Source organism: Saimiri boliviensis, chromosome 1 (assembly GCF_048565385.1).
Source record: "Saimiri boliviensis isolate mSaiBol1 chromosome 1, mSaiBol1.pri, whole genome shotgun sequence".
In the NCBI taxonomy this organism is placed as follows: Eukaryota; Metazoa; Chordata; class Mammalia; order Primates; family Cebidae; genus Saimiri; species Saimiri boliviensis.
This window is the reverse complement of record NC_133449.1, coordinates 300,721,926-300,748,663: the sequence shown is the minus strand read 5'-3', so window position 1 is coordinate 300,748,663 and position 26,738 is coordinate 300,721,926. Positions and strand designations below refer to the sequence as shown.

The following is a 26,738-nucleotide window of genomic DNA, read 5'->3' as shown; positions in this document are numbered from 1 at the left end:
GGTCGGACAGCAGAAGCTGTTCTCCGAAGTTAGTTACAAAGTTCATTACAAAGCCCAGTGGCCCCCAGGGCGCAGCCATGGCAGCCCCACTCTCAGACGGGTTCAGGCCACAACTGGAGCAGCCGTGGTTCCGCGGACACTGGGGGGCAGCTGGCCCTAGCAACAGTTTAGAGCAGGCGTCCCCAAGCTACGGCCTGCGGGCCGCTTGCGGCCCCCTGAGGCCATTTATCCTGCCCCCGCCGCACTTCAGGAAGGGGGACCTCTTTCACTGGTGGTCAGTGGGAGGAGCACAGTATGTGGCGGCCCTCCAACGGTCTGAGGGACAGTGAACTGGCCCCCTGTGTAAAAAGTTTGGGGACGCCTGGTTTAGAGCCAGAGCCCGGCTGGAGGGGCCCAGGCCTGCTGGGTGTGAGCCCACCCGGGGCTGCCCCAGGGCCCCTGCTCCAGCTGAGCTCCCGGGACCGGGGTGGGGCCGTGATGCCTGGGCTCGGGGATCTGTGAGAGGCCCACCCCACCCCGGCTTCCCGCAGGTGGGGGTGTGCGGTGGCCGGAGGCGCCTCGACTGTGGGCAGGGCCCGTTATCAAGAGATAAGTGTGTTTGCCCGGGTTCTTCCTCTCCGGGGGCGCTGGCTCACCTGCGTGCATCTGCGCAGGGGGAGGGGTGGCCAGCGCCCACGGAGCAGCCTCCGGGTTGCGGACGGCAGTGGGTGGCTCTGCTGGCCCCAGGGCCGGGCTCTCTGCAGATAAGGCATTAACAGTCCGTGAGGACGCGCCCTGCAGATCTGCTGACGGCTCCGTTCTGCCCAGGTGCTGGGTGAGGTGCCAAAGGTTCTCTATAAAGTGCCCGGCTCCCGGCCCACGGCCACTCGCCCTCCGGCTTCTGCCCTGCCTGCTGTGCGGGGCCGTCCAGCGACCACCATGGTGAGGCTCGTGCTGCCCAACCCCGGCCTGGACGCCCGGATCCCATCCCTGGCTCAGCTGGAGACCATCGAGCAGGAGGAGTCCAGCTCCCGGCCCAAGTGGGACAACAAGGCGCAGTACATGCTCACCTGCGTGGGCTTCTGCGTGGGCCTCGGCAACGTGTGGCGCTTCCCCTACCTGTGCCAGAGCCACGGAGGAGGTAGGCGGCCGGGCGGGGCTGCAGGCCAGGCCCCGGCCACACACATACACACACACACACACACACACACACACACACACACACACACAGATGTCCCCCTCCCCCTGGACCCCGGCCCCCCACGTACAGAGGGGAGAGGAGAAGCCACGGGGTGTGGGGGGAGCTGAGGCCCCACCTGCCCTTGAGCCCGGTTCCTAGGTTGCTGGCGAGGAGCTGGCCCGGCTGGCGTGGCCCAAGGGCTCTGTGTGGGGCTCCGGGGAGGGCCCTGCCCTGCAGACTGGCAGTCCTGCCGTTCCGGGGAACCCTCTGGCCTGAGGCTGGGGCCGGAGGAAGGGCACTTTGCCCAGTACAGCCCCTCCTTGGAGGACTCGGGGCTGAGCCCTGCTGGGCACCACCTCTTGTCCCAGCCCCACAGATGGGCACCTGCCAGGGCATGGGGCAGAGCACAGAGCCACATTGCGGGCAGGGGACCCTCAGAGGGACAGGGTGAGTGGCTGGAGCCTGGGGACTCAGGCCTGGCTCTTGGGTGGGTGCCCCTAGGCCTGGAGGCTGGGGAGCCGCTGTGTCCATGAGACAGTCAGGCCTGTGCGCTCCTTGCTCCAGCTCCCGGAACCCAGGTGGGCATGGAGGTGACACTTGTGTCCGCCCAGTGGCCCTGAGCATCTGAGGAGTGGCTCCAGGCCTCTGCTCCCCAGCCTGGGAGGGGCTGCTCCTAGGACCCCACACTGGGACTGGGTCAAGTCGCTGCCCTTACAAACCCGATGCTTTGTCAATAGAAGGTCCGAGAAGGCCAGGCGCCCTCTGCCCTGGGGCGGTCCCCGTGAGGGTCTCAGTGTCTGGTCAGAGGAGCCCTGCCGCGGTGGACCTGTTCTTTCTCACCGAGGGAGAGCTGCGTCTCATGCCCGCTTTGTCATGTGAGGATGTTTAAAGCAAAGCAGAGATGGGCTTTCCTGAATCAGTCTCACCTCCAGCACGGTCAGGGACTTGAGCATTGCCTTGGGCGGGTGGGTGCTTTGCCAGCCTCTGGCCCAGCTGGCGCCTTCCACTCGGGGTTTCCCACTGGGGTGCTCATCTCCTGGTGAATCGAATCTGGGCTGCAGCTCTGCCACAGGGAGCCTTCGGAGAGGGCCTGGGGACACAGGGTCCCCTCCTCCGGCCCCCGGGGGCTCGTGGACGCCAGGACAGCGGAGCAGGCAGGGTGCGCTCAGCGCGCCGTCTCCCCACGCGTCTCAGTGAGGGCCTCTGCACGCACGCCCGCGTCGGCGCCGCCAGATTTCCCCGTTTATACTGTCATGGAGGCCACAGCGGGGCAGGAGGCAGCCCCACCCGGCTCCTCCGGAGGCCGCCTGAGTGTCTGCGATTGTCCTTCCAGCGCAAGCCTCACGCAGGCCTGGCGCCTCCCAGGTCTGAACACATTTCGCCCTCCTTGGAGACCCTGTGCCAGGTGGGCAGGCTCAAGGGACCCTTTCCAAACCCAGCCGCCCCACTCACCCGAGCCACCCCGAGGGCACACGGTGCCTGGGCGTTCTCACCTGGGAAATGGGTCTGAGGGCAGAGCCCACTTGAGGGCGGTGTTGGGGGGGTGCAGGAACAGCGGAACAGCGTGAGACGTGGTCAGCCAGGGCTCCCCGACTCCCCCACGCCCCCCACGTGCCCCACTCCTCCCCCGCCCTCACTCCCCCCACGCCCCCCACGTCCCCCACTACACGAGCAGCTGCCCTTCAAGGCCCACATGGCCCCAGCACAGCGGTCCCGGCTGCTCAGCGCCTGGTCCGGGGCCAGCTTTCCCCTTAGTCCACCTAAGCTATTTCTTAGCAAAAACCCAGGCAGTGTTCATTCACTCGGTGCCACGAACAGCACCTGGAGAGAGAGGAGGGGAAGCTGAGCCCTGCGTGAGAGCTGCAGCTCCCTCCTCCGCCTCCTTTCCCCACTCCCCAGTTTTTCCAGGAAAGACAGATGGAGCTGCGTTTCTGTGCCCAGTGCCTCTTTCCCTCTGCCCACCCCACCCCCCACCCCACACTCTCCCTCTGCCCACCCCACCCCACACTCTCCCTCTGCCCACCCCACCCCACACTCTCCCTCTGCCCACCCCACCCCAGGCTCTCCCTCTGCCCACCCCACCCCCCACCCCACACTCTCCCTCTGCCCACCCCACCCCACGCTCTCCCTCTGCCCACCCCACCCCACACTCTCCCTCTGCCCACCCCACCCCAGGCTCTCCCTCTGCCCACCCCACCCCCCACCCCAGGCTCTCCCTCTGCCCACACCCATCCCGCACTCTCCCTCTGCCCACCCTACCCCCCACCCCCCACTCTCCCTCTGCCCACCCCACCCCAGGCTCTCCCTCTGCCCACCCCATCCCACGCTCTCCCTCTGCCCACCCCACCCCACGCTCTCCCTCTGCCCACCCCACCCCAGGCTCTCCCTCTGCCCACCCCACCCCAGGCTCTCCCTCTGCCCACCCCACCCGACACTCTCCCTCTGCCCACCCCACCCCAGGCTCTCCCTCTGCCCACCCCACCCGACACTCTCCCTCTGCCCACCCCACCCCGCACTCTCCCTCCGCCCACCCCACCCCCCACTCTGCCCACCGCACGCCACACTCTCCCTCTGCCCACCCCACCCCAGGCTCTCCCTCTGCCCACCCCCATCCCTCACTCTTCCTCTGCCCACCCCCACACCAGGCTCTCCCTCTGCCCACCCCCACCCCACACTCTCCCTCTGCCCACCCCCACCCCACGCTCTCCCTCTGCCCACCCCCATCCCTCACTCTTCCTCTGCCCACCCCCACACCAGGATCTCCCTCTGCCCACCCCACCCCACCCCATAATCTTCCTCTGCCCACTCCCCACCCCACACTCTCCCTCTGCCCACTCCCCACCCCACACTCTCCCTCTGCCCACTCCCCACCCCACACTCTCCCTCTGCCCACTCCCCACCCCACACTCTCCCTCTGCCCACGCACCACCCCATGCTCTCCATTACCTGCTTCCGCCTGAGTGATGCCAGTGCCTGCAGCACAGCACAGAAAGGCCTGGTTTCCAGGGACCTTTGCAACCACATCCAGGTGCCTGCACTGCCCCATTGAGCGGGAGCCACCCAGTGTCCCCAGGGCACCGGCAGCCCCTCTCTCCTCTCCTTCCTCTGCACCTCATCCCACATGAGGAAGAAGTTGCTGGGTTTCAAAGGCAAATATTCATATTCCGGTGGCTTGAAGTGTCCAGAATGCTTGGCTTTCCCTGAGTTTCTTGGGGCAGGACAGGCTCCTACCTCTGGGTTTCATTTGGGGTGGAGTGGGTGTGTGCCCCCCAATCCTCTCTGATCACTGCTCCATGCTGAGCCTGAGCCCCAGGGGTCAGGGATCTGAGGGTCTCCTGCCCCGACAAACTTTCAGAAGGCTCCCAGAAGAGGGGACATCCTAGTGGGGTTTTCAAGGATGAATAGGAGTTTTCCCAATGGAGTTGGAGTGATAGGAAGACCCCAGCATTTAGGGTTAGGGCACAGTGGAGGGAACGGAGGGGCTGGGGGACATTTGGGACCGTGCGCTTGCTTCCTCCTGGGAGTTTTGTCTGGAGGAGTTTCAATTCAAGCTCCTGGAAAAAAAAATTGGAGAAATGAATGTTTTCTTATTTTAACCCAATGAGCAGGTCCTGCTGGGGTCTTGGGAATCCCTGCAGGTGAGCGTGCACCCCCACCCCCTCCCTCAGGGACCTGCTTGTGGGCGTCCCCTGCACCCAGTCTTGGGGACCCGCTGGTGGGAGTCACTTGCACCTGGCCATGGGGACCCGCTGGTGGGCATCTCTTGCACCCAGCCTCGGGGACCCCATAGTGGGCATCTCCTGCACCCAGCCACCATTGCCCTCTGCCTTTCATCTCATGATGGATCCAGCATCCCACCAGCCCACCCTCCGTGCCTGGCTCTCCTGGAATTCCCCTCCCGCAGCCCTTCGTTCTGAAGGAAGCTGCCCCTGCAGCCCCAGCTCAGAGAGAAGGGCCTGTGCACGGCCCATGGCCTGTGTGGGGATGGAGGCCTGGGACTCCAGAGGGCCCTGCTCCACCCCCCTGGCATGCACTGTGTGGAGAGGAGGAGAAGGAGAGAGGAGGCTCGCTGTTAAGCTGGGAGAGGGAAGAGCCCGAGAGGCCCAGGGGCCAAGCAGGAAGTCAGGCCGCCAGCACCAGCTCCTCCCTCCCGCCTCCACCCCTCCATCGCCCTGGCTCTACTTCCCGCTTCTCTCTCTGTCTCTCTCTGTTTCTGTCTCTGTGTCTCTCTCTGTCTCTTTCTCTGTGTCTCTGTCTCCCTCCCTGTCTCTGGCTCTGTATGTGTGTCTCTGTCTCTCCCCCTGGTTCCCTCTCTGTCTCTGTCTCTCTGTGTCTCTGGGTCTCACACTCACCAGTGCCATCCCCTGAGTATGCTAGTTTGGGGTCTGACGAGGCCCTGCTGGCTGGGGAGACAGTGGCGGGATGGGGGAAGGGAGACAGTGAGGAGGGAATTCAGGGAGCTCAGGTTTTGAGGTTTGGTGGGAGAAGGTGAAATGGAGCGTGTATGGGGGGAATGGGGATGAGGGTGGTGGCCTGGGGGCAGGAGGGTGATGGTTACTTGGCTTTGCTGGGAGGAGAGGCTGTAGGTGGGCCCGTCTCATGTCTCTTCTGAGAGGCCCCAGGAACATGCGGGGTGAGGAGGGGCTGTTGCTAGGATCCCAGTGCCACGAGAGCGTGGTCACAGCCCTCCTTCATAGAGTCAGTCACTTCGGGACGGGAAGGTGGTCCCAGGAGAAGGGACCCGGGTCAGGATCAGGGTGGCTCACGGGGATTTGGGGCACACACACCCCCAGGCTCTCCAGCCGCAGCCCTGTTCTGGATTCTCGCGTGGCTGCAGCTGCTGAGCTCCGTCCCATCGGCTGCTGGCTTCACAGTGCTCACCCCGGCCACAGCACGGCCCTTCCATCCAGCCTGAGCCAGGTGTGGTTGGAGCTGTTTCCCTGCGGCGGCACCTTCCTGCCCCCAAGCGGGGACCCCTTTGGGCAGGGGATCCCAGGCGCCCAGCCTGAGTCCACTGGGGGCTGGGGAGCACGGTCTTCGTCCCACATGGGGGCAGTCTGCGCGATGAGGTGGCATCCCCCCAGGAAGGGCTGGCTCTGCCACCCACCCAGCATGTGGCCCTGTGGTCCTGTCCACTCGGGAGATGCTCGTGAGGCTCCTGTGACGCTGGTTGGTCAGTCCCATGCTGGCACCGGTGCCTCCAGGGAGCAGAGCCCAGGGAACCCGCCTGCCCCGCCCCTCCGCGTCCCCGTGGCCAGGTGCCCAGGCTCAGGTTGGAACGCACTGCATGGTGTCAGGCCAGCCTCTGAGGTCATGCCCCGCAGCCTGACTCCTCTTTGCCGTTCCCTGACCCTCTCCACCTTTGAGCGAAGGACCCCCGGTGTCCACATCGCCCTGGCTGGATGGGGGCCTTGCCCAGGCCGTGTCCCTTGTATCCCTCTGCCCAGCCCCTTGGACACGATCAGGGACACCCGGGTGGCTGCAGCTCAGCCTGTGTGTGTCGCCGTGGGGCCTTGGGGCTGAGCCGGGCGGCTGTGCGTCCACCGCAGAGGGAGCGGTCAGAGCGGCCCCGCGTGGCTGGCCGAGGGGAATGCGTGGCCGTGGCTAGGCCCTTCTCGGGCTGCTGCTGCCGCTGAGCTCTGAGAGGGAGCCGACCTATGCTAAGTGCTTCAGCTTCGGTTTTCCTAAAGAGACAGAATGTAAAGACGTGAGGAAATGTGAGTGTGAGATCCTTCTAAGTGTCTGCGGGTTTTCCCGACCGCCTTCTCCACGCCCTGGCGAGCCTGAGACCCCGCACGTGGCGAGGGCAGGACCCACGCTTCCCCTCAGGGTCAGTGCCTCCCCATCTCCTATTTGTTCAAAGCAAGTTTCAACTTCCCAGTCAGTTGAAACCCTAAGAGTGGCCCTTGGCTTAGACCACGAGCGAATCTCCTGCCTCCTGGCTCTCGGCGCCTGGAAAACCCCACTTCCTGCTGCGGGTCTAGCCCAGACAGAATGACTGCAGTTCCTCAAAGATTAAATGGCATCATATTTCCAAGGTGATTTCAAACTCTGCCAAGGTAGAGGATTAGTCCCGGAATGGCGGTAGGAGGCGTCCCTGCAGAGCAAAGAGGGGAGCAGCGCAGAGGCGGGCGGATTTCCCACAAGACAAGACCGTGGTCACAGCACAAGCAGAAATGCCTCAACATTTTTGTTTTTGCAATTTTTTATTGTTATAGAATACCTGTAACGCAAAGCTTGCCATTTAATCATTGTTACACGTACAGTTCAGTGACACTAAAGACACTCACGGGTCATGTAACTGGCACCACCCATCTTCATGACTCTGTCTTATGAACCAACTGTCCCTTGAGGAACTAACTCCCACTGAGGCCGCACGTGATTGCCAAGAAGCAGCCCCTCTCATGGCCACGCGGAATCACCCAGAACCTTCATTAAGCTGAGGAAAGACACAGCAGGTGCAGCCGGCCCGGGTGTGGCAGGGGTGGGCACTGCCGTTGGAAGCCCCTGGCTGGACGGGCAAGAGCAGCTCCGAAGGTGCCCGTCTGTGGGCTCCCGCACTGCCGGGGGCTGGGTGGGGAGGTCGGTTCTGTGCTAGCTGTGGCTGTATGTTGGTCTCTGCGTGGGGCATGGACCATACCTCCCTCAATGGTCACAACTTCCCGAGGTCTCATGGGTGACCGCAGCCTGTGTGATGGTCAGGAACACCCAGCTGCCCAGTAGGGCTTCTAGAACATGGAGTCAGCTCTGGCCCTGATCCCACGAACTGGATGCTCCTTCTCAGCTGTGTTCCCGGCTGGTGGGTCTACCACAGGGGCTGCAAGGCTTGTTGTGAATGTCTGCTCCCGAGGGCAGCCTTTCAGCCTGCCATGGTCCTATGGCCTGCTCACAGATGTGGCAGCCTCCAAGGGTAGCCTTTCTGCCCTCCGTGGCCCTGTGGCCAGGCTGCAGGTGTGGTGGACTCGGAGGGCAGCCCTTCTGCCCCCGTGGCTGCTCCCCGTAGCCAACTCTCAGCTGTGGCGGACTCGTCCTGTTGCAGGTGCCTTCATGATCCCGTTCCTCATCCTGCTGGTCCTGGAGGGCATCCCCCTGCTGCACCTGGAGTTCGCCATCGGGCAGCGGCTGCGGCAGGGCAGCGTGGGCGTGTGGAGCTCCATCCACCCAGCCCTGAAGGGAGTAGGTAAGTGCCAGGAGCCACTGCACCCAGGCCCAGGGTTCTCGCCAACCTTTCTGCCCCTGCTCCGCCTTCCCTGTCTGCTTCTGGGGCGACAAAGGTCCCAGTTTCACCTCCTCCCGGAGGCCTTTGAAAACTCCAGGCCGCTCCTAGTGACCAGGAACCAGACAGGCCAACAGAGGCCGCCCGAGTCCCAGCAACCCAGGGCCCAAGAGGGTCCAGACGTGGGGGACAGCACAGTGAGCCCTGGAGCCCTGCCCACGGCGGCACTTGGTGAGAGTCCAGGAGGGAGCGCCAGCCACTGCTGTCCCGTCCTCCTGTGTCCGCTCCCCCGCCCCTAGTGAGGAGGTCCCGAGCACTGACCCCCAGCCATAGTCACTCATTTACAAGCTCTGGGCCCAGGAACCGACCCAGTGCAGTCTTACCAAGAGGCCATGGCTCACCCAGACCTCAGAATCCGGGAAGGTGGTGAAAGGCGGAGGAGGAAAGGGCAGGGTCCACTCCGGGGGGGTCTGAGTTCAGAGGCACCTGCCCTTCGGAAGCCTGCAGGCCTGGAGCAGCGCCCACACCTCGCCCCAGCCTCCCCCTGGACCTCCAAAGCCTCCAGGCCCAGGACAGTGGCCCCTGCCTCCCGCTGAGCCTCCAAGGCCTCCCTCCTCCCTCTCTCTTCCTCTGTCTCTCTCTTCCCCTCCTATTCTCTGTCTCTTCCCCCACCCTGTCTCTCTCTTCCCCTCCTATTCTATCTCTCTGTCTCTCTCCCTCTCTCTTCCCCGTCTCTGTCTCTCTCTCTTCCCTCATCTCCATCTTGCTCTCGTCTCTCTTCCCCATCTCACACTCATGTATTCACAACACAGGTTTGGTTTTCAGTTGGAAACTTCAGTGAAGCGTGTAGTACACAGCACGCTCTCCATCCCGCCTAGCTGTCCCCAAGTGATTGAGAACACACGCCCCTCTGCCATTTCTGCCCTCCCTCCCCTCTCATGGGCCCTCCGCAGGGAAGGCTTTCCTGAGGCCCGCCCACCATCCTGGGCCACAGGGGCTTCCCGGTTGGGGGCAGGGCCAGGTGGGCAGCCCTCCCAGCCTGCAGACAGCATCCGGGCTCCTGGCACAGCAAAATTCCCCTGCTGAGGCCGTGGCCTGGATGTACCTGCTGGAGGCTCCACTGGGCAGGTGAGACCCATGCCCGGGGCAAGCCAGGCAGGCGTGTGCAGGGCAGACATGTGCAGGACAGGCGTGTGCAGGGCAGGCGTGAGGCAGGCAGGCATGTGCAGGACAGGTGTGTGCAGGACAGGCGTGTGCAGGGCAGGTATGAGATGGGCAGATGTGTGCAGGGCAGGCTTGAGCAAGGGAGGTGTGTGCAGGGCAGGCCTGTGCAGGGCAGGTGTGTAGGTGAGGTGACTGTGCAGGGCTGGCACATGCAGGGGAGGCGTGTGCAGGGCAGGTGTGTGCAGGGCAGGTGTGTGCAGGGGAGGCGTGTGCAGGGCAGGTGTGTGCAGGGGAGGCGTGTGCAGGACCGGCATGTACAGGGTTGGCATGTGCAGGGCAGGCATGTGCAGGGCCGGCAAGTGCAGGGCAGGCGTGTGCAGGGGAGGCGTGTGCAGGACCGGTGTGTACAGGGCCGGCGTGTGCAGGGCAGGCATGTGCAGGGCCGGCAAGTGCAGGGCAGGTGTGTGCAGAACAGGTGTGTGCAGGAGAGGCCTGTGCAGGGCCAGCATGTGCCGGGCAGGTGTGTGCAGGGGAGGCATGAGCAGGGGAGGCGTGTACAGGGCAAGTGTGTGCAGGGGAGGCATGAGCAGGGGAGGCGTGTGCAGGGCAGGTGTGTGCAGGGCAGGTGTGTGCAGGGGAAGCATGTGCAGGACCGGTGTGTACAGGGCCAGCATGTGCAGGGCAGGCATGTGCAGGGCTGGCATGTGCAGGGCAGGTGTGTGCAGGGCAGGTGTGTACAGGAGAGGCCTGTGCAGGGCCAGCATGTGCAGGGCAGGTGTGTGCAGGGGAGGCGTGTGCAGGGCAGGTGTGTGCAGGGGAGGCATGTGCAGGGAAGGAGTGTGAAGGGCAGGCATGAGCAGGGGAGGCATGTGCAGGGCAGGCATGAGCAGGGAGGCATGTGCAGGGCAGGTGTGTGCAGGGGAGGCGTGTGCAGGGCAGGTGTGTACAGGGGAGGCATGAGCAGGGGAGGCATGTGCAGGGCCGGCATGTGCAGGGAAGGCGTGTGCAGGGCAGGCATGAGCAGGGGAGGCATGTGCAGGGCAGGTGTGTGCAGGGGAGGCATGAGCAGGGGAGGCATGTGCAGGGCAGGCATGAGCAGGGAGGCATGAGCAGGGGAGGCGTGTGCAGGGCAGGTGTGTGCAGGGGAGGCATGAGCAGGGGAGGCATGTGCAGGGCAGGCATGAGCAGGGAGGCATGTGCAGGGGAGGCGTGTGCAGGGCAGGTGTGTGCAGGGGAGGCATGAGCAGGGGAGGCATGTGCAGGGCAGGCATGAGCAGGGAGGCATGTGCAGGGGAGGCGTGTGCAGGGCAGGTGTGTGCAGGGGAGGCATGAGCAGGGGAGGCATGTGCAGGGCAGGTGTGTGCAGGGGAGGCATGAGCAGGGGAGGCATGTGCAGAGCAGGCATGAGCAGGGAGGCATGAGCAGGGGAGGCGTGTGCAGGGCAGGTGTGTGCAGGGGAGGCATGAGCAGGGGAGGCATGTGCAGGGCAGGCATGAGCAGGGAGGCATGTGCAGGGGAGGCGTGTGCAGGGCAGGTATGTGCAGGGGAGGCATGAGCAGGGGAGGCATGTGCAGGGCAGGCATGTGCAGAGAAGGAGTGTGCAGGGCAGGCATGAGCAGGGGAGGCGTGTGCAGGGCAGGTGTGTGCAGGGGAGGCATGAGCAGGGGAGGCATGTGCAGGGCAGGCATGAGCAGGGAGGCATGTGCAGGGGAGGCGTGTGCAGGGCAGGTGTGTGCAGGGGAGGCATGAGCAGGGGAGGCATGTGCAGGGCAGGCATGTGCAGGGAAGGCATGTGCAGGGCAGGCATGAGCAGGGAAGGCGTGTGCAGGGCCGGCATGAGCAGGGGAGGCATGCGCAGCGCCGGCATGTGCAGGGAAGGCGTGTGCAGGGCAGGCATGAGCAGGGGAGGCATGTGCAGGGCAGGTGTGTGCAGGGGAGGCATGAGCAGGGGAGGCATGTGCAGGGCAGGCGTGTGCAGGGAAGGCGTGTGCAGGGCTGGCATGTGCACAGGAGGCATGTGCAGGGCAGGCATGAGCAGGGGAGGCATGTGCAGGGCAGGTGTGTGCAGGGGAGGCATGTGCAGGGCCGGCGTGTGCAGAGCAGGTGCGTGCAGGCTGCACCACTGCATCAACTACACGATCCTGGCCCACACTGGTTCTGCCCTCAGATTCTGGAGCAGCCCGTCCTGGCCACACCCTGTACCAGGCCCGGGACCGCCTGTAGGGAATGGGGACAGGTGGCTGGGGAGGGCGTGCCTCAGTCCCAAGCCTCAGCAGCAGCCTCCCTGCAGGCGTGGCTTCCATGATCGTGTCCTTCGTCGTGGGACTGTACTACAACACCATCATCGCCTGGGTCATGTGGTACTTCTTCAACTCCTTCCAGGAGCCTCTTCCCTGGAGCCAGTGCCCACTCAAAGAGAACAAGACAGGTGCGTCCTTGCAGCAGTCCCAGCCACATCCGTCTCGCCTGTGGGGCCGCCACCCCTCTCATGCAGGCACGTGGCCTCATGAAACTCAGCTCGGGTGTGGCAGAAACCAGAGCCCCAAGGCGACAGGGTGTCAGAAAACAGCAGCTGGAGACAAAAGGCCTTCAAAGTGGTGGCTCTTGCGTAGGAGGTGCGGCCCTGGGGAGGAGAGTGTGGGAGGCTGGGGATGCTGTCCCCAGTCTCAGGGCCCCCAGTCACCTGCTCGGAGCTCGGGGTTGCTGGGAGGTTGCTCCGTGTCCTCCTGGGAGGGACGTGGTGTCAGACTGCCCTCCCGCCCCCGCATCCCTGCATTGCTCTGCACAGATGGGCCCCACATTGCCCTCCCACCTCAGCCCTTGCAGAACCCTCTCTCCCAGGGACAGAGCGTCGGGGGCAGACCCTCTATGTGTGACATGAACTCGGCTCACCATGGTCCACATGGTGGCCCTGGGACTTGAGCGGCTCGGTCACCAGCAGCTTCTGGGCCGAGCAGCACAGTGGGGCTTCATTGCACACCGCTGCCGACTCAAGGCTGGCAAGACGGTCCCTAGGGCCAGAGTAAGACAGGTCCCCCGACAATACATGAACCCTGACTGCACTCTGGGACTGCCGGGGCCCTTTGCTGCCTCTGGGGATGTGGGTTCTCTGGAATTAGACCACATCCCCCTTAGAAGGGTCTCACTGCGGTTCCTGGAGTCCGGACAGGTCCACCATGGTGAGTAGGGAAGGTGGTTGCAAGCAGGGGCCGTGCCCAGGAGCACACACGCTCTGAGGCCCCCATGTCCCTGCCGGGGCTCCCACAGGGAGGAGGGAGCAGCGTGAGGTCCAGGGTGCACCTGACTGTTGGGACTGGAGCCTTCTAACCAGTGCACATGTGTAGGCATGTGTGGGGTGTGCAGGTGTGCATGTGTGTGCTGTGTGCATGACAGCATGTATGTGATGACATGTATGTGAGGACCTGTATGTGAGGGTGCAGTTGTTCATGTGTGTGTGTGAGTGCATGTGCGTGCACATGGGCATGAGTATCTGTGCACGTGTATGTGGTGTAAGTGCATGTGTGTGCGTGTTAGCATGTGTGCACATGTGCATATGTGTGAGTGCATGTGTGTGCATGAGTGTGTGCCTGTGTGCATGTGTGTGCTGTGTGCGTGACTGGATGTGCATGCACGTGAGCATATTTGTGCATGTATGTGGTGTGAGTGCATGTGCATGCACGTGAGCATGTGTGCCTGTGTGCATGTGCGTGCTGTGTGCATGAGTGCATGTGCATGAACTTGAGCATATCTGTGCACATGTATGTGGTGTGAGTGCATGTGTGCATGTGAGCATGTGTGCACATGTATGCGTATGTGTGAATGCATATGTGTGCACGAGTGTGTGCCTGTGTGCATGTGTGTGCATGTGAGTGCATGTGCATGCACATGAGCCCATGTACATGTGTGTGAGTGCATGCATGCACGTGAGTGTGTCTGTGTGCATGTGTGTGAGTGTGTGTACATGTATGTGAGCGTGTGACCTGTGTACGTGTACATGTGAGTGCATGTATGTGCACATAAGCGTGTGTGCCTGTGTATATGTGCATGTGTGCATGTGCATGCACATTAGCGTGTCTGCGTGTGTGCATGTGTGAGTGCATGTGCATGTATGTGAGCATGTGAGCCTGTGTACATGTGTACATGTGAGTGCATGTGTGCACGTGTGTGCCTGTGTAAATGTGTGTGCATGTGCACGCACATGAGCGTGTCTCTGTGTGTGTGTGCATGTGTGTGAGTGCATGTACATGAGCATGTGAGCCTGTGTACATGTGTACGTGTGCATGCATGTGTGCACTTAAGCATGTGCCTGTGTAAATGTGCATGCAAATGAGCATGTCTGTGTGCGTGTGTGCATGTGTGAGTGCATGTGAGCATGTGAGCCTGTGTACATGTGTTGCTGTGTGAGTGCATGTGTGTGCATGTAAGCGTTGTGCCTGTGTACATGTGTGCATGTGCATGCACGTGAGCATGTCTGTGTGCATGTGTGCATGTGTGTGAGTGCATGTAAGCGAGCATGTGAGCCTGTGTACATGTGTTGCTGTGTGAGTGCATGTGTGTGCACATAAGCATGTGTGCCTGTGTGTATGTGTACATGTGGGCATGTCACTGATGTCAAGGCCTCTGGAGCGTGGCTGGCCTGTCTTCCAGCTCTGGGCCTGTGGTGTCCATTCTCCCCCCTTGGGGGATCCACACCTTGAGCTGTGCGAATGGCCCTCTCCCCAGGGTACGTGGATGAGTGTGCCAGGAGCTCCCCTGTGGACTACTTCTGGTACCGAGAGACGCTCAACATCTCCACGTCCATCAGCGACTCGGGCTCCGTCCAGTGGTGGATGCTGCTGTGTCTGGCCTGCGCATGGAGCGTTCTGTACATGTGCACCATCCGTGGCATCGAGACCACTGGGAAGGTACCGCGCGGGCCTGGCCAGGCTGCAAGTGCTCTGGAGGGCGGGTGCACGCAGCCCTGCCTCTGCTGGCCGCACCCCAGAACCCAGCTCTGGGGGTCTCAGGCTCTGTCTTTCCCCAGACCACACCAACAGTGCTGCCTCTGCCCTGAGGCTCACCGACCTGGGTGGGAGGGGCCCTGCCTGCCCTGGGTTTCCTGAAATGCCCAGACTTGGGGCCCCAGAAACATGGTGCTGGCCCGCTTGACACTCGGCTTTATGCAGGAGTAATGCAAAGTGCTGGAAAGAGTTAGACGATGATGATGGTGACGATAAGACAGGAAGGCTGAAATGGAAGAATAAGGCCCCATCTTCCCTACATGGGAATCTTTGTTGGGACGTCCAGAGTGGCCAGCCCTTTCTCCGAGGGGGCCAGCAGCCTGTGAGGCCCAGCCCCCTTCCCCGCCCTGCCCACCTGCAGGCTGTGTACGTCACCTCCACGCTGCCCTACGTCGTCCTGACCATCTTCCTCATCCGAGGCCTGACGCTGAAGGGCGCCACCAACGGCATCGTCTTCCTCTTCACACCCAACGTGAGTCCCTGGGGCTGCCCTGGGCTGAGACCCCAGGAGAGGCCTGCCGCCCTGCACCCCTGCCAGCCTCAACACCAGCTCTCACCCATGGGGACAGGCAGCCCGCTGCCCAGCCAGTCCCAGGCCTGAGAAGGTCCACTGGGCCAGCGAGGGGCCAGCCTGTCCCTGGGGCCCGGGTCAGCTCCTGGTAGCATGGCTTTGCCCCTAGGAGCCAACGGAGCCCCTGCAGGGAAGGAACTAGCTGCTGCCCCCGGGGGCCGTGGCCTAGCGGGACCACCCCGATAGCCTTGGGCCTCCCCAGCCTCCCCGGGACCACGCCTCCCAGGCCCCCTGGCCCTGTCCGAGCTGCAGTGGCCGAGGGTCTCCGTGTGGCGCAGGTCACGGAGCTGGCCAACCCGGTCACCTGGCTGGACGCGGGCGCGCAGGTCTTCTACTCCTTCTCCCTGGCCTTTGGGGGCCTCATCTCCTTCTCCAGCTACAACTCTGTGCAGTGAGTGCGGGCACGGCGGGCCTCGGTTTCCCTCTCAGTCTGGGGAGACCCTGCTGGGAGGATAAAAGACCAGGCGGAAAGCGCTCTGTGGCTGCGTGGCTGGAGCCTCCGTGCCCACCCGCTCAGGGTCTAGAGTGCAGTGCATGGAGGAGGGTCAGGACTCCCTTCGAGGAGCCGGGCACCTGCAGCTTCCCCCACACCTATCCCTCCACGAGCCTGGTACGGGCCCCTCCTGTGCTCTCCCCAGACCCCTGCTCCACGCCCACATCGCTCCCAGCCCACCCCTCGGCATCCCAGGTCCCCAGACGTGTGGCACCCCTGACACCCTCAACATCCGCCACCAAGGCCAGGTCCTTCCACTGCACCCTCCCCTGTACCTACTGCACTTCCCAGTGCCCCCAGGAAGCGTGTGTACCCTGGAGTCTCCAGCAGCCTCTGGGAGGAGCACAGCTGGTGTCAGTTCATTTCCACTCACATTTATGTAGTGCCTACTGTGTGCCTGACCTGGTGCATCAGGACCCGTTCTCAGTGACCTGAGCCCCTGCAGATTGACAAGCAAGCACAGAAATCGTCCTGTGTGTGGTGACCAGAATCTCAGAGCAGAAGTGGGGGGAGCGGTGAAGGAGGACTCCTAGGGGTCAGGGTGCCCCTCTCTAGGCTGGGAAGATGTGATTGGAGTCGGACACAGAGGACCCTCAGTGCAAGGGGGCGGGGCCTGGGCATGGAGGGCAGGGCTGGGGCAGGGCTGGGGCTTGGCAGGTGTAGTGCCCAGGCAGGAAGGCTGGGAAGCAGAGGGAGGTGCGCCTGGAGGCATGTGCAAGATGGGGGTGGGAGCAGAGAGGGTGTTGGAGGGACAGGAAGGACTCTGGAGTCACTGTGCCAGCACTGGGTGGAGCAGTGAAGCCCACCCAGGTGCTGAGGGCAAGTGCTAGGAGAGCCCTGGGCACTACAGGCAGCTGGAGCAGGGCAGCATCGGGCTTGAGGACTCTGACTTTTTTGTGGAGTGGCTGAGGTGGAACTGAGTGAATTATTTTATAACAGCTTTATGCAGATCACTTGCATACCACACAATCCTCCCATTTGGAGTGCACAGCCCGGTGGTCTTAAGTACACTCACAGAGCTGCGAAGCCAGCCATCACCACTGTCCAGTTCTAGAACATTCCAAACACAGCGAAAGCCCCGCATATGTGAGCAGCCGCTCCCCAGTGCCTTGCCCTCCTGCCCCGGGGGCGCACTGATGCCCTGGCTGCCTCTGTGACTCTGCCTGGTCAGGACATTTCCTGCGAATGGGGCGGTCGCCACAGCCCTATTCTGATCCCTGCCTGGGGCATGATATCCTCAAGGCTCTGCCCATCACAGCTGGCATCAGGGCGCCATTCCTGTTTAGGGCTGGGCAATACTTAACGGCAAGCGTCCCCAAACTACGGCCCGCGGGCCGCATGTGGCCCCCTGCGGCCATTTATCCGGCCCCCCCGCCACACTTCAGGAAGGGGCACCTCTTTCATTGGTGGTCAGTGAGAGGAGCACAGCATGTGGCAGCCCTCCAACGGTCTGAGGGACAGTGAACTGGCCCCCTGTGTAAAAAGTTTGGGGACGCCTGCTTAACGGTATGCACAGACCATGGGTTCTGCATCATCTGTCCGAGGACGTTGCCCGCGTTTTGGCTGTTGTGAATCATGCCGTGAGCCCGAGTGTGCGAGTTTCCATGGACGCAGGCTTTTGCTCTCCTGCGTGTGCACCTCCGGGTGAGCGGCTGTGACCTTCAGGGCTCCGTGGGCAGTTCTTCCAGGAGCTGTCGGGATGCTCTCCCCAGCGGCTGCACCACTCACGTCCCCACCAACACTTGTTATTGTCTGACTTTCGTTTCTGGCCCACTCAGCAGGTGTGCGGTGAGGTCTCACTGCAGTTTGATTGGCATTTCCCTGAGGCTAACATATTCGGTCTTTGACGGAAGCATCTGGAAGGATGTTGTCAGCATCAGCTGAGACTGGAAGGGTGGAGCCAGCTGGCTGGGTCAGGTCAGGGAGCTTGGGGCTTGAGTGCAGGACATGCTGAGTGCCGGGTGCATTTAGAACATGGTGAGGCCCCAGCTGCTGAGCGGCCAGAGAGGACGCCTAGGGTGGGGGCTGGGGGAGAATGGGTGTGAGGTCTTGGGCCTGGAGCTGTCCCTAGAGGGCTGACAGAGGTTCCCACAGGCAGGAGCGCAGGGAAGAGACCTGAGCTCTATAACCAGAGTGATCTGGGGAATCAGGAGCAGTCAGAGCCCCGGGCAGCCCCGAAGCTGAGGCCGGGTCAGCACCTCTGCAGCCCCTGAGCCTGCTCCGAGTGGGGCCCGGGCTCCGGCTGCCTCCCTGCCTTGCTCAGTGGCTCAGCCTCTCTCTCCTGGGCGCATGCTCTGGACGAGACGCGGGTCCTGCCCCGAGCCGTGTCCTGACCTGGGGCCCCGTCGCCGGCCGCCATGACGCTGCTCTCGTCTGCAGCAACAACTGCCAGATGGACTCGGTGATCGTGTCCATCATCAACGGCTTCACATCGGTGTACGCGGCCACGGTGGTCTACTCCATCATTGGCTTCCGCGCCACACAGCGCTATGACGACTGCTTTGACACGTGAGTCGCCGTCCCTGCTTCCGTCCGCCGTCCGGGCGCCCGGGCTGCGCCTCTGGGAAGCCTCCCAGCCTCCCTGGCCCCGGCTGGCCGTCAGCCCCAATCTCACCTGCAGGAACATCCTGACCCTCATGAACCAGTTCGACCTGGCAGAAGGCAGCGTGACCCAGGAGAACTTTGCGGAGATGCAGCGGCTGTGCAATGACAGCGACCCCGCGGCCTATGCACAGCTGGCGTTCCAGACCTGCGACATGAGCTCCTTCCTCTCCGAGGTGGGTCTGCTCCTGAGGCTGAGGCAGGGAGTGGGCAGCCCTTGCTGGCACCCGAGAGTCTGGCTGCCCTGCCCCGGCCTGTGGAGGGTGTGGACGCTGAGCTCCAGGCGGGAAGCCCAGCTCCCGCTGTCTGCCCCGCCGGGCATCCGGGCTCTCCAGTCCCAGCTGCCGGTCTGCCGGGCCGTGACATGTCACTTCCGAGGCTCCAGTTACACTCAGAGGCAGGAGCCGGGAACACCAGGGGCTGCCTGCGTTCTCTCCTGTCAGACACACAGAACACCCGTGGGCCACCTGTGATGCGACGACTTCTGTAAACACTAGAAGGGTCATTGTAGCCGTGTTTGAACTTGTGAGGCCACCAGGGCAGCTTTTGGTTTGGACGGGTGGCCCCTCTCCTGCTGCTGAGGCTCCTCTGCCTAACAGGGGCATTTGTCTATCGTTTCCACCACAGTCAGTGACATTGAGATGTTCATACAGTTAAAGGTCGACATTTGACTTTAATCACGCAGTTTTCTTTTGGGGAGCCCCCCAGATTTTGCGGGCATTAGGCACTTCAGGACCCAGCGCTGCTTCTCCGGTGGTGGCTGGGAGAAGAGCTGGGTAGAGGGAGCCGTTTCCAAGCCAGCTGGAGCCAGGCAGAGGACTCCCCTGTTCCACCAGCCACAGGAGGCCCCTGAGTGCAGGAAGCGCAGGCAGGAGGGACCCGGCAGGGCTGTCCAGTCTAAATTTCTTTTTCGCGGCAACTTTAGCATGGTGTAATTATGCACCATGAAACTCACCCGTTTCACTGCATGGCACGGCTGTGTGCAGCTCCCCTGCCTGACGCCAGCAAGGTGTCCGCTTGCTGTCACTCCCCACCCCGGCGGCCCCAGGCACCCCTCCGCTGTTCTGCCTCAACCCACCTGCCTTTATTAGAAACGCCACAGAAATAAAACCCCATGGTGCGCGACCACTGGCAGGCCTGCTCTCGGCAGTGGGTGCAGACGAGCATCAGCACTGCGGCAGGTCAGAGCCTCCAGCCTGGGCCTCCTCCTGCCTCCCTGCACCTCCCCCCGCCTCCCTTCACCTCCCCCCACCTGTCGCCTCCCCCCGCCTCTCGCCTCCCCCTGCCTGTCACCTCCCCCTGCCTCCTCCCACCTCCCTGCGCGTTGTCCCTCCTTCACCTCCTCAGGCCTCTCGGGTCCTCCCGCGTCCCACCCTGCACTGAAGAGCAGGTGCCTTGCATGCGTGTGCTGCTGCCTGCTTCTGACAATTTCCTTCTAAACTCTTCAGAGCCCTCCACGACCCATGTCCTGTTGTGTAAGGGGTTCCACTCTTGTCCCTAGAAATCACATAGACGTTTTAAGCGGCTGTAGGGGACCCTGTCTTCAGATGAGTCCTTGAGACCTCCCACATCCAATCCCTGCAGGGAGCCCCACTGAGCTGGGCGGGTCCCTCGGCCTCATGGGCGGAGGTTTTTCTCTGGAGATTCTGCAGCCAGGACCACGGATCACCAGGACCGTGATGGGCTGGTACCTGGTTCTCGGTGATGGTCTGTGGCCAGACACAGGGGCAGACGGTCAGCCCTGGGGCCTCCAGATGGCGGTGTCTTGGTGGTTCTCACCTGAGAGCCTGCCTGTGGGCATAGCCTGCTCTAACCCGGCCGTTGGCCACCTGACTACCGAGCATGTCCCGAGCATGTGTTTATTGACAGACAATTTGTGAAACACCTCATTTCCAGGGTTCAGCCGCACTGGGTCACAGCTGTGCAGGCTGTGAGGTCTCAGAAGCTCCCTGTGTCTGGAGAGCCTGTCCGTGGGTGGAACGGGGCTCCGAGTGCTGCTTGCTGAAGGGATCCTCTTACTGGTCCTGATGCATAGTTCAACTTTTAAAAACACACTTTGAGCCTAAAAGATGAGATCCAGAAATTTCTCGACAGCTCAGACCTGCCTGCCCCGTGCTGCGTGGCTTGGCCGGTGGAGTGGCATGCACAGAACTTCAGGCTGGGAGGAGAGGGAGCCCGCAGCGGGCAGAGGCCCTGGTGACTGTGTGCCATCCGTGCAGGGTGTGGAGGGCACAGGCCTGGCCTTCATCGTCTTCACTGAGGCCATCACCAAGATGCCAGTGTCCCCACTGTGGTCCGTGCTCTTCTTCATCATGCTCTTCTGCCTCGGGCTGTCGTCGATGTTTGGGAACATGGAGGGCGTGGTTGTGCCCCTGCAGGACCTCAGGGTCATCCCCCCGAAGTGGCCCAAGGAGCTGCTCACAGGTGCGTGTCAGTCGGTGGGTCCCTGTGGCAATGGTGCCACCTGGGAGGTAGCAGTCTGGGCGTGTGGGCAGCTCTGTCCCCCCGGGCCTGTGAGCAGCTCTGTCCACCCGGCCTACAGGCCTCATCTGCCTGGGGACGTTCCTCATTGGCATCATCTTCACGCTGAACTCCGGCCAGTACTGGCTCTCCCTGCTGGACAGCTACGCTGGTTCCATTCCCCTGCTCATCATCGCCTTCTGCGAGATGTTCGCTGTGGTCTACGTGTACGGCGTGGACAGGTAGGGGCCACGGTGGGGACAGACGCCTCTAATGCAGAAAAGCCAGGTCACAGGGCATTCCCGTGAGGGAGGAGCCAGCCGTGTTCCGGGTCCAGAGGGAGAGGCTATGACTCGGGGCCTCGGCCGGCCGTGGAGGCTAGTGTAGGCCTTCCCTGGCAGGAGCAGAGGGCATCAGCAGGACCCTGGCCTGCCAGTAGTGGGAGCTTTGTGCTGCTGGGAGCCAGAAGCCTGGTGGAGCCCAGACCTTGGTGGTGCCCACCCAGGAAGCCAGGGCTGCATGTTCGAAGCCACTGCAGGGCCTGTGACTGGGATGTCCCGTGTGTGTGTGTGTTTGTGTGTGTCTGTGCGTGTGTATGGCTGTGTGGCTGTGTGTGTGCGTGTGTTTGTGTCTGTGTGAGTGTGTCTCTGTGTGTGTCCGTGCGTGTGTCTGTGTGTCTGTGTGTGTTTGTATGTGTGTGTCTGTGTGTGTGTTTGTATGTGTGTGTGTATGTGTATGGCTGTGTCTGTGTGTGCGTGTGTGTCTGTGTGTGTCTGTGTCTATGTGTGTGCGTGTGTCTGTGTGTTTGTGTCAGTGTGTGTGTTTGTATGTGTGTGTGTATGGCTGTGTCTGTGTGTGTGCGTGTGTTTGTGTCTGTGTGTGTCTGTGTCTGTGTGTCTTTGTGTGTGTGTGCGTGTGTCCGTGTGTTTGTGTCTGTGTTTGTGTCTGTGTGTGTGTGTGTGGCTGTGTGTCTGTGTGTGTGCGTGTGTTTGTGTGTGTGTGTCTCTGTGTGTGTCTCTGTGTGTGTGTGCGTGTGTCAGTGTGTGTGTGTATGGCTGTGTGTCTGTGTGTGTGCATGTGTTTGTGTCTGTGTGTGTGAGTGTGTGTGTTTGTGTCTGTGTGTGTATGTCTGTGTGTGTATGTCTGTGTGTCTGTGTGTGCGTGTGCGTGTGTGAATGTGTCTCTGTGTGTGTCTCTGTGTGTGTGTGCGTGTCTGTGTGTTTGTGTCAGTGTGTGTGTTTGTGTGTGTGTCTGTGTGTCTATGGCTGTGTGGCTGTGTGTGTGCGTGTGTTTGTGTCTGTGTGTGTGAGTGTGTCTCTGTATGTGTTTCTGTGTGTGTGCGTGTGTCTGTGTGTTTGTGTCTGTGTGTGTTTGTGTGTGTCGTGTATGGCTGTGTATCTGTGTGTGTGCGTGTGTGTGTGTCTCTGTGTGTGTGTCTCTGTGTGTGTGTCTCTGTGTGTGTGTGTGTGTGTGTGTGTGTGTGTGTGTGGCGGGGTGCTGTGTTTCCCTGGTGCTCCAGGCCTTCCTAGCAGGCAGAGAGGCTCCAGCAGTGCCATAGAGCCTCAGACAAGGGAAGGGCAGGAACACAGGCACCGTCAGCCGTCCGCTCAGCCAAACATCCCAGGCACAGGCTGCCACTGCCAGGCAGGACCTGGAAGACAGAGGCTCTCGCTGGCAGCCACAACAACTGTAGAGATAATCCGGCAGGGCCGGCACGGTGGCTCACGCCAGTAATCCCGGTACTTTGGGAGGCCAAGGTGGGCGGATCACTTGAGGTCGGGAGTTCAAGACCAGCCTGACCAACATGGTGGAACCCCGTCTCTACTAATAATACAAAAACTAGCCAGGCATCGTGGCACATGCCTGTAATCCCAGCTACTCAGGAGGCTGAGGCAGGAGAACCGCTTGAACTCGGGAGGTGGAGGTTGCAGTGAGGTGAGATTGAACCACTTCACTCCAGCCTGGGCGACAGAGTGAGGCTCCATCTCAAAAAAGAAAAGGAAAGAAAAGAAATAATTGGACAGACTCAGTTAACACTGAGCAGGCACAGCCCTGCAGGAAGCCTGTCCTGTGTCCCCGGCAGTGGGATTTGTAGGACACAGGCAGGAAGCTTCAGCACTGGGTGAGGACAGAGCTCGCACCAGCCCAGGGCAGCCATGGGGAAGGCTGAGGGACATGGGCACGCCAGCCATGCCGTTCTAACCACAGGCAGATATTGGGAAAGAACGCTCAGGCCCGACGTGGGGATTGGCTGCAGGCTGGCGCTGCAGGGTGTGAAGTGCATGCATAACCATCTAAATCTTGAGCACGTGGGACCAGCTCCTCCTCACATGCTTCTGGGATACCAGGACTGGCCCCCTGGCCACTGCAGGCCTGGGACTGGCTTGGGTGCACCTCCTGCTTGCTCCATCTTGATTTCTTCAAAGAATTTCTTTCTGTGAGCTCCTTTCACAGAAGAGGGTTCAGCAGAGGATGGGCATTGAGGGTGGGAAGGTGTGGGGTTTTTTGACTTCAGGGTGCTGCTAAGGAGAAGCTGGGGGTGCTCGCACTGCTCCCTCCTCCATCCCCCCATTCTGCACTGGTGACTGCCCCAGACATGGGTGAGGGCGGAGCACCTCTGACCTTGGGCTTGCTATCAAGCATTTGCTGGTGGCGTCGTAGGGCAGAGAGAGCTGCTGGCCATGCCCGTAGAGGGTCTGCTTGCAGAGGCGTCCAGGATGGAGGGCTGGGGCCCTGGCACAGGGAAGCCGGGCACCTTGCAGCATGATGCCATCTGTTAGGGCAGCAGAACGCACAGAAAGCTTAGCGAGCTGGCGTCCTGCTGGCAGCACCAAGAGCACGCTGTCCACAGCCACCTCTGGCCTTGCTTGGCAGGTTCAATAAGGACATCGAGTTCATGATCGGCTACAAGCCCAACATCTTCTGGCAAGTCACGTGGCGCGTGGTCAGCCCCCTGCTCATGCTGATCATCTTCCTCTTCTTCTTCGTGGTCAAGGTCAACGAGGAGCTGACCTACAGCGTCTGGGACCCTGGCTACGTACGTGCTCAGGCCGTCTCCTGGGGCGGGGAGAGCAGTGGGAAAGGGGAAAGGAAGGCACACATCTGCTCATGTGGCACATGCACCGCAATACACACACCCACTGACACGGGCACGACTCACGCTCACACTCAGGGGCAGCCCGGTCACCACCCCACGCATCTTGCTGGATCCCCCCTCCATGACACCACGTGCAGCATGCCGTGGGCTGGGCCTGCTCATGCCATCCCAAGAGGGAGGTGGGTGGGCTGGGAGGTGGGAGGTGAGGGAAAGGGGAAGCTAGAGGAGCCCCTGGCCACCCCACCAATCCCACAGGACAGGAGGTGAGAGTCATGGGGTAAGGGGCCTTTGCCCCAAAGTGAACCCCGCTGGCTCCCGAGGCCTACTCACCCACAGGGCTCTCTCCCCAGGAGGAATTTCCCAAATCCCAGAAGACGTCCTACCCGAACTGGGTGTATGCGGTGGTGGTGATCGTGGCCGGGGTGCCCTGCCTGACCATCCCTGGCTATGCCATCTACAAGCTCATCAGAAACCGCTGCCAGAAGTCAGGGGACCACCAGGGGCTGGTGAGCACGCTGTCCACAGCCTCCGTTAATGGGGACCTGAAGTCCTAAGCAGGCCACGGCGTGCCACACACTGGTGGTGTCGGGGAAGGAGGAACCCGCAAGACCCATGGGGTGGGGGCCTGGCTGCACCTGCGTGTGTGTGAGCATGAGTGTGCTCGTGTGTGAGGGTGTATATTGTAGATGCATGTGCCATGTGGACAGATGTGTGTCATGTGTGTGTGCATGTACATGTATGGGCATTGTGTGAGTATGCATGTGTGTGTGCACGAGTGTGTACATGCATATGTGTTGCCCATGTGTGCATGCATGTGTATACACACACGTATATGTGCATGTATGCCTGCATGAGGTGTATGTGTGAGCATGTGTTCCTGTGCATGTGTATGTGTGTGCTGTGTGTATGCATGTCTATACATGTATGTGTATGGTGTGTGTGTGCATATGCAGGGATGTATGTGTGAGGTGTGTGTATATGTGAGCATGTGTGCATGTGCATGTGTTTGTGTGTGTGTGTGCTTATCTATACATGTTTATGTATATGTGTGTGATATGTGCTCATGTGTGTGCATATGCAGACGTGTGCATGCCTGTGTATATGTATGTGTACATAGGGATGCATGTGGATATGTGTGTGCACATGTCGATAGGACACACACCTGCCATTCAGGGCCCAGCTGCCCTCTGTGCTCATCCTGGCCACAGACACAGGGGCAGGTGAGAGGCCGGGGGAGCAGACCACCGGGGATGAGCTGCGCCCTGCACATGCCCAGGGGCAGTGGTAGCCACACCCAGGGCAGGGAAGCACCTCTGCTTCATCTCCGTGGCTGGCAGGAGATGAAAGCATAAGTTGCCATCTTGGCACCTGGGAGTGACTCTTGCTGCCCACCCCTACCTTCCCCTTCCCCTTGCTGTCGACCCTTGACCCGGGGATTCCCAGGGTCCTGTAGCCCTCGACTAGGAGCAGCCTGTCAGAAGCCAGGGCGGTGGTGGCTGGCGATTTTGAGAAAACTTGGCCGCATCCTCTGGGACCCAGGCTCCAGTTGGACCCTGTCGAGGCCCTGTGCCCTGGCCATTTTCCGGCCGAATGAGTGCCAGCCATTTAATCATTGCTCCTGCCACCTCAAATAGATGAGCAGTTAAATAAAACTCAACTTGGCATAATTCAAGGCAAATACCGCTCTGTGCATTTTCTTAAGAGGATGTGAGCTGTGTGAATTTTTAGCCAGCCTTTGGAGTAGACGGGTTACAGGGTAACTCGACCCTGGCCGCCATCCTGGGGCACTCTGTGTGTCCAGGGCATCTTCAAGGACCATGCAGCCCCCAGAAACCTCCAACCTCTGCGCCACGCAGTGAAGCCCAGCCTGGCACCTGCCCTGCCCCCATCATGGGATGGGTCTCCATTGGGGTTCGATGTCCCATCTCGGCCAATGGCAGTCGGCACTTGGGGCATCTGCTTCAGTGGATGGGTCACCTCTGCTTTCTGTGGAAGAATCTGGATGTTTACATTAAACTGATGTTCTGAGAATTCCTACGGACAGGACTGAAAGACTAGTGTGTCCTGGTGTGTCCTGGTGTGTCCTGGTGTGATGTTGCACCCACAGAGACCTGGTCACACTCGCCCCTTCCATCATCCACCCCGTCCAGCGGCGACTGCACACACCGAGTCCTCCTGCCAGCCTTCCGCCCCAGCTGCCTGCCACATGGGGCCCTGGGATCTGAAGACTCCACAGCAGCAGAGGTGGGGGGAACATGGTCTGCACCCCCAGCTGTGATGCCACCGAGGGGCTGCCTGCTGATGGCTTCAACAGGGTCTCACCTCATCTTCCTGGTCTTGTGCCCTCAGTCCAGACAATTCCGATCAGTGCCCCATGAATCTGTTGCCCTGTGGTGCTTGCCCAGGAGGCCTGCCAGGCGTGCATCAGTGTACCCTGGCATGCGCAGGCATGCCCTGGCCTGCCCGCCGTAGGACCCTGGGTAGGAGCTCCCACCTCGTCTGTGTCTTCTGATTCGTGCATCATTTTGTAGGTTTCAGTGTCTCTGTAAATGTGGTAGAAACGCAGGTTTTGTGGGCATACAGTGTACGTTTCTAAATAAATCCCTTCTGTTTAATATTCTTGGCCTCAAAGTGACTGCTGTGCAGATGTAGAGGGATGAGTGAGCCAGTGACCCCACAGGGGATGACGGGGATGGCGGGTCCAGCTCCTGCCTTCTCCTGGGGTCTGACTTTGGGGGCTAGCTCTGAAGAGGCTGTGGCCCAGGCCCGTGGCCTGGTGACAGGGACTGGAAGCCCTTCTCATCTTTTTTCCTTAAACTTTGTCTCACTCAAATAAGAACCTTTCAAAAATGTGTCCACCTGGGCCCCGGCCCTCGACTCAAGTATCTGGAGTTGTGGCACACGGTTGAGGGCAAAGCATCCCGAGGAACGGGACAATTGTGGGCCTGAGGGCTCTTGGCCTGTCCCTGGCGGAATT

General features: G+C 61.3%; 1 protein-coding gene across 2 annotated transcripts; it reads left to right on the top strand.

Moving 5' to 3' along the window:
* Positions 1–835: 835 nt before the first annotated feature.
* Positions 836–26,376, top strand: SLC6A19 (solute carrier family 6 member 19). Of its 2 annotated transcripts, XM_003932515.4 has the most exons (12): positions 836–1,120; positions 8,199–8,339; positions 11,830–11,967; positions 14,262–14,443; positions 14,901–15,011; positions 15,389–15,501; positions 17,983–18,111; positions 18,224–18,380; positions 20,424–20,628; positions 20,747–20,906; positions 23,539–23,701; positions 24,112–26,376. In XM_003932515.4, the coding sequence occupies exons 1-12, from the start codon at positions 919–921 to the stop codon at positions 24,313–24,315; spliced, it is 1,905 nt and encodes a 634-aa protein (XP_003932564.1). In that variant the 5' UTR covers positions 836–918; the 3' UTR covers positions 24,316–26,376. The 2 variants fall into 2 exon arrangements, with proteins under 2 accessions (XP_003932564.1, XP_074243595.1); XM_074387494.1 differs by lacking the exon at positions 836–1,120 and having other exon boundaries at positions 7,731–8,339.
* The last annotated feature ends 362 nt before the right edge of the window (positions 26,377–26,738 follow it).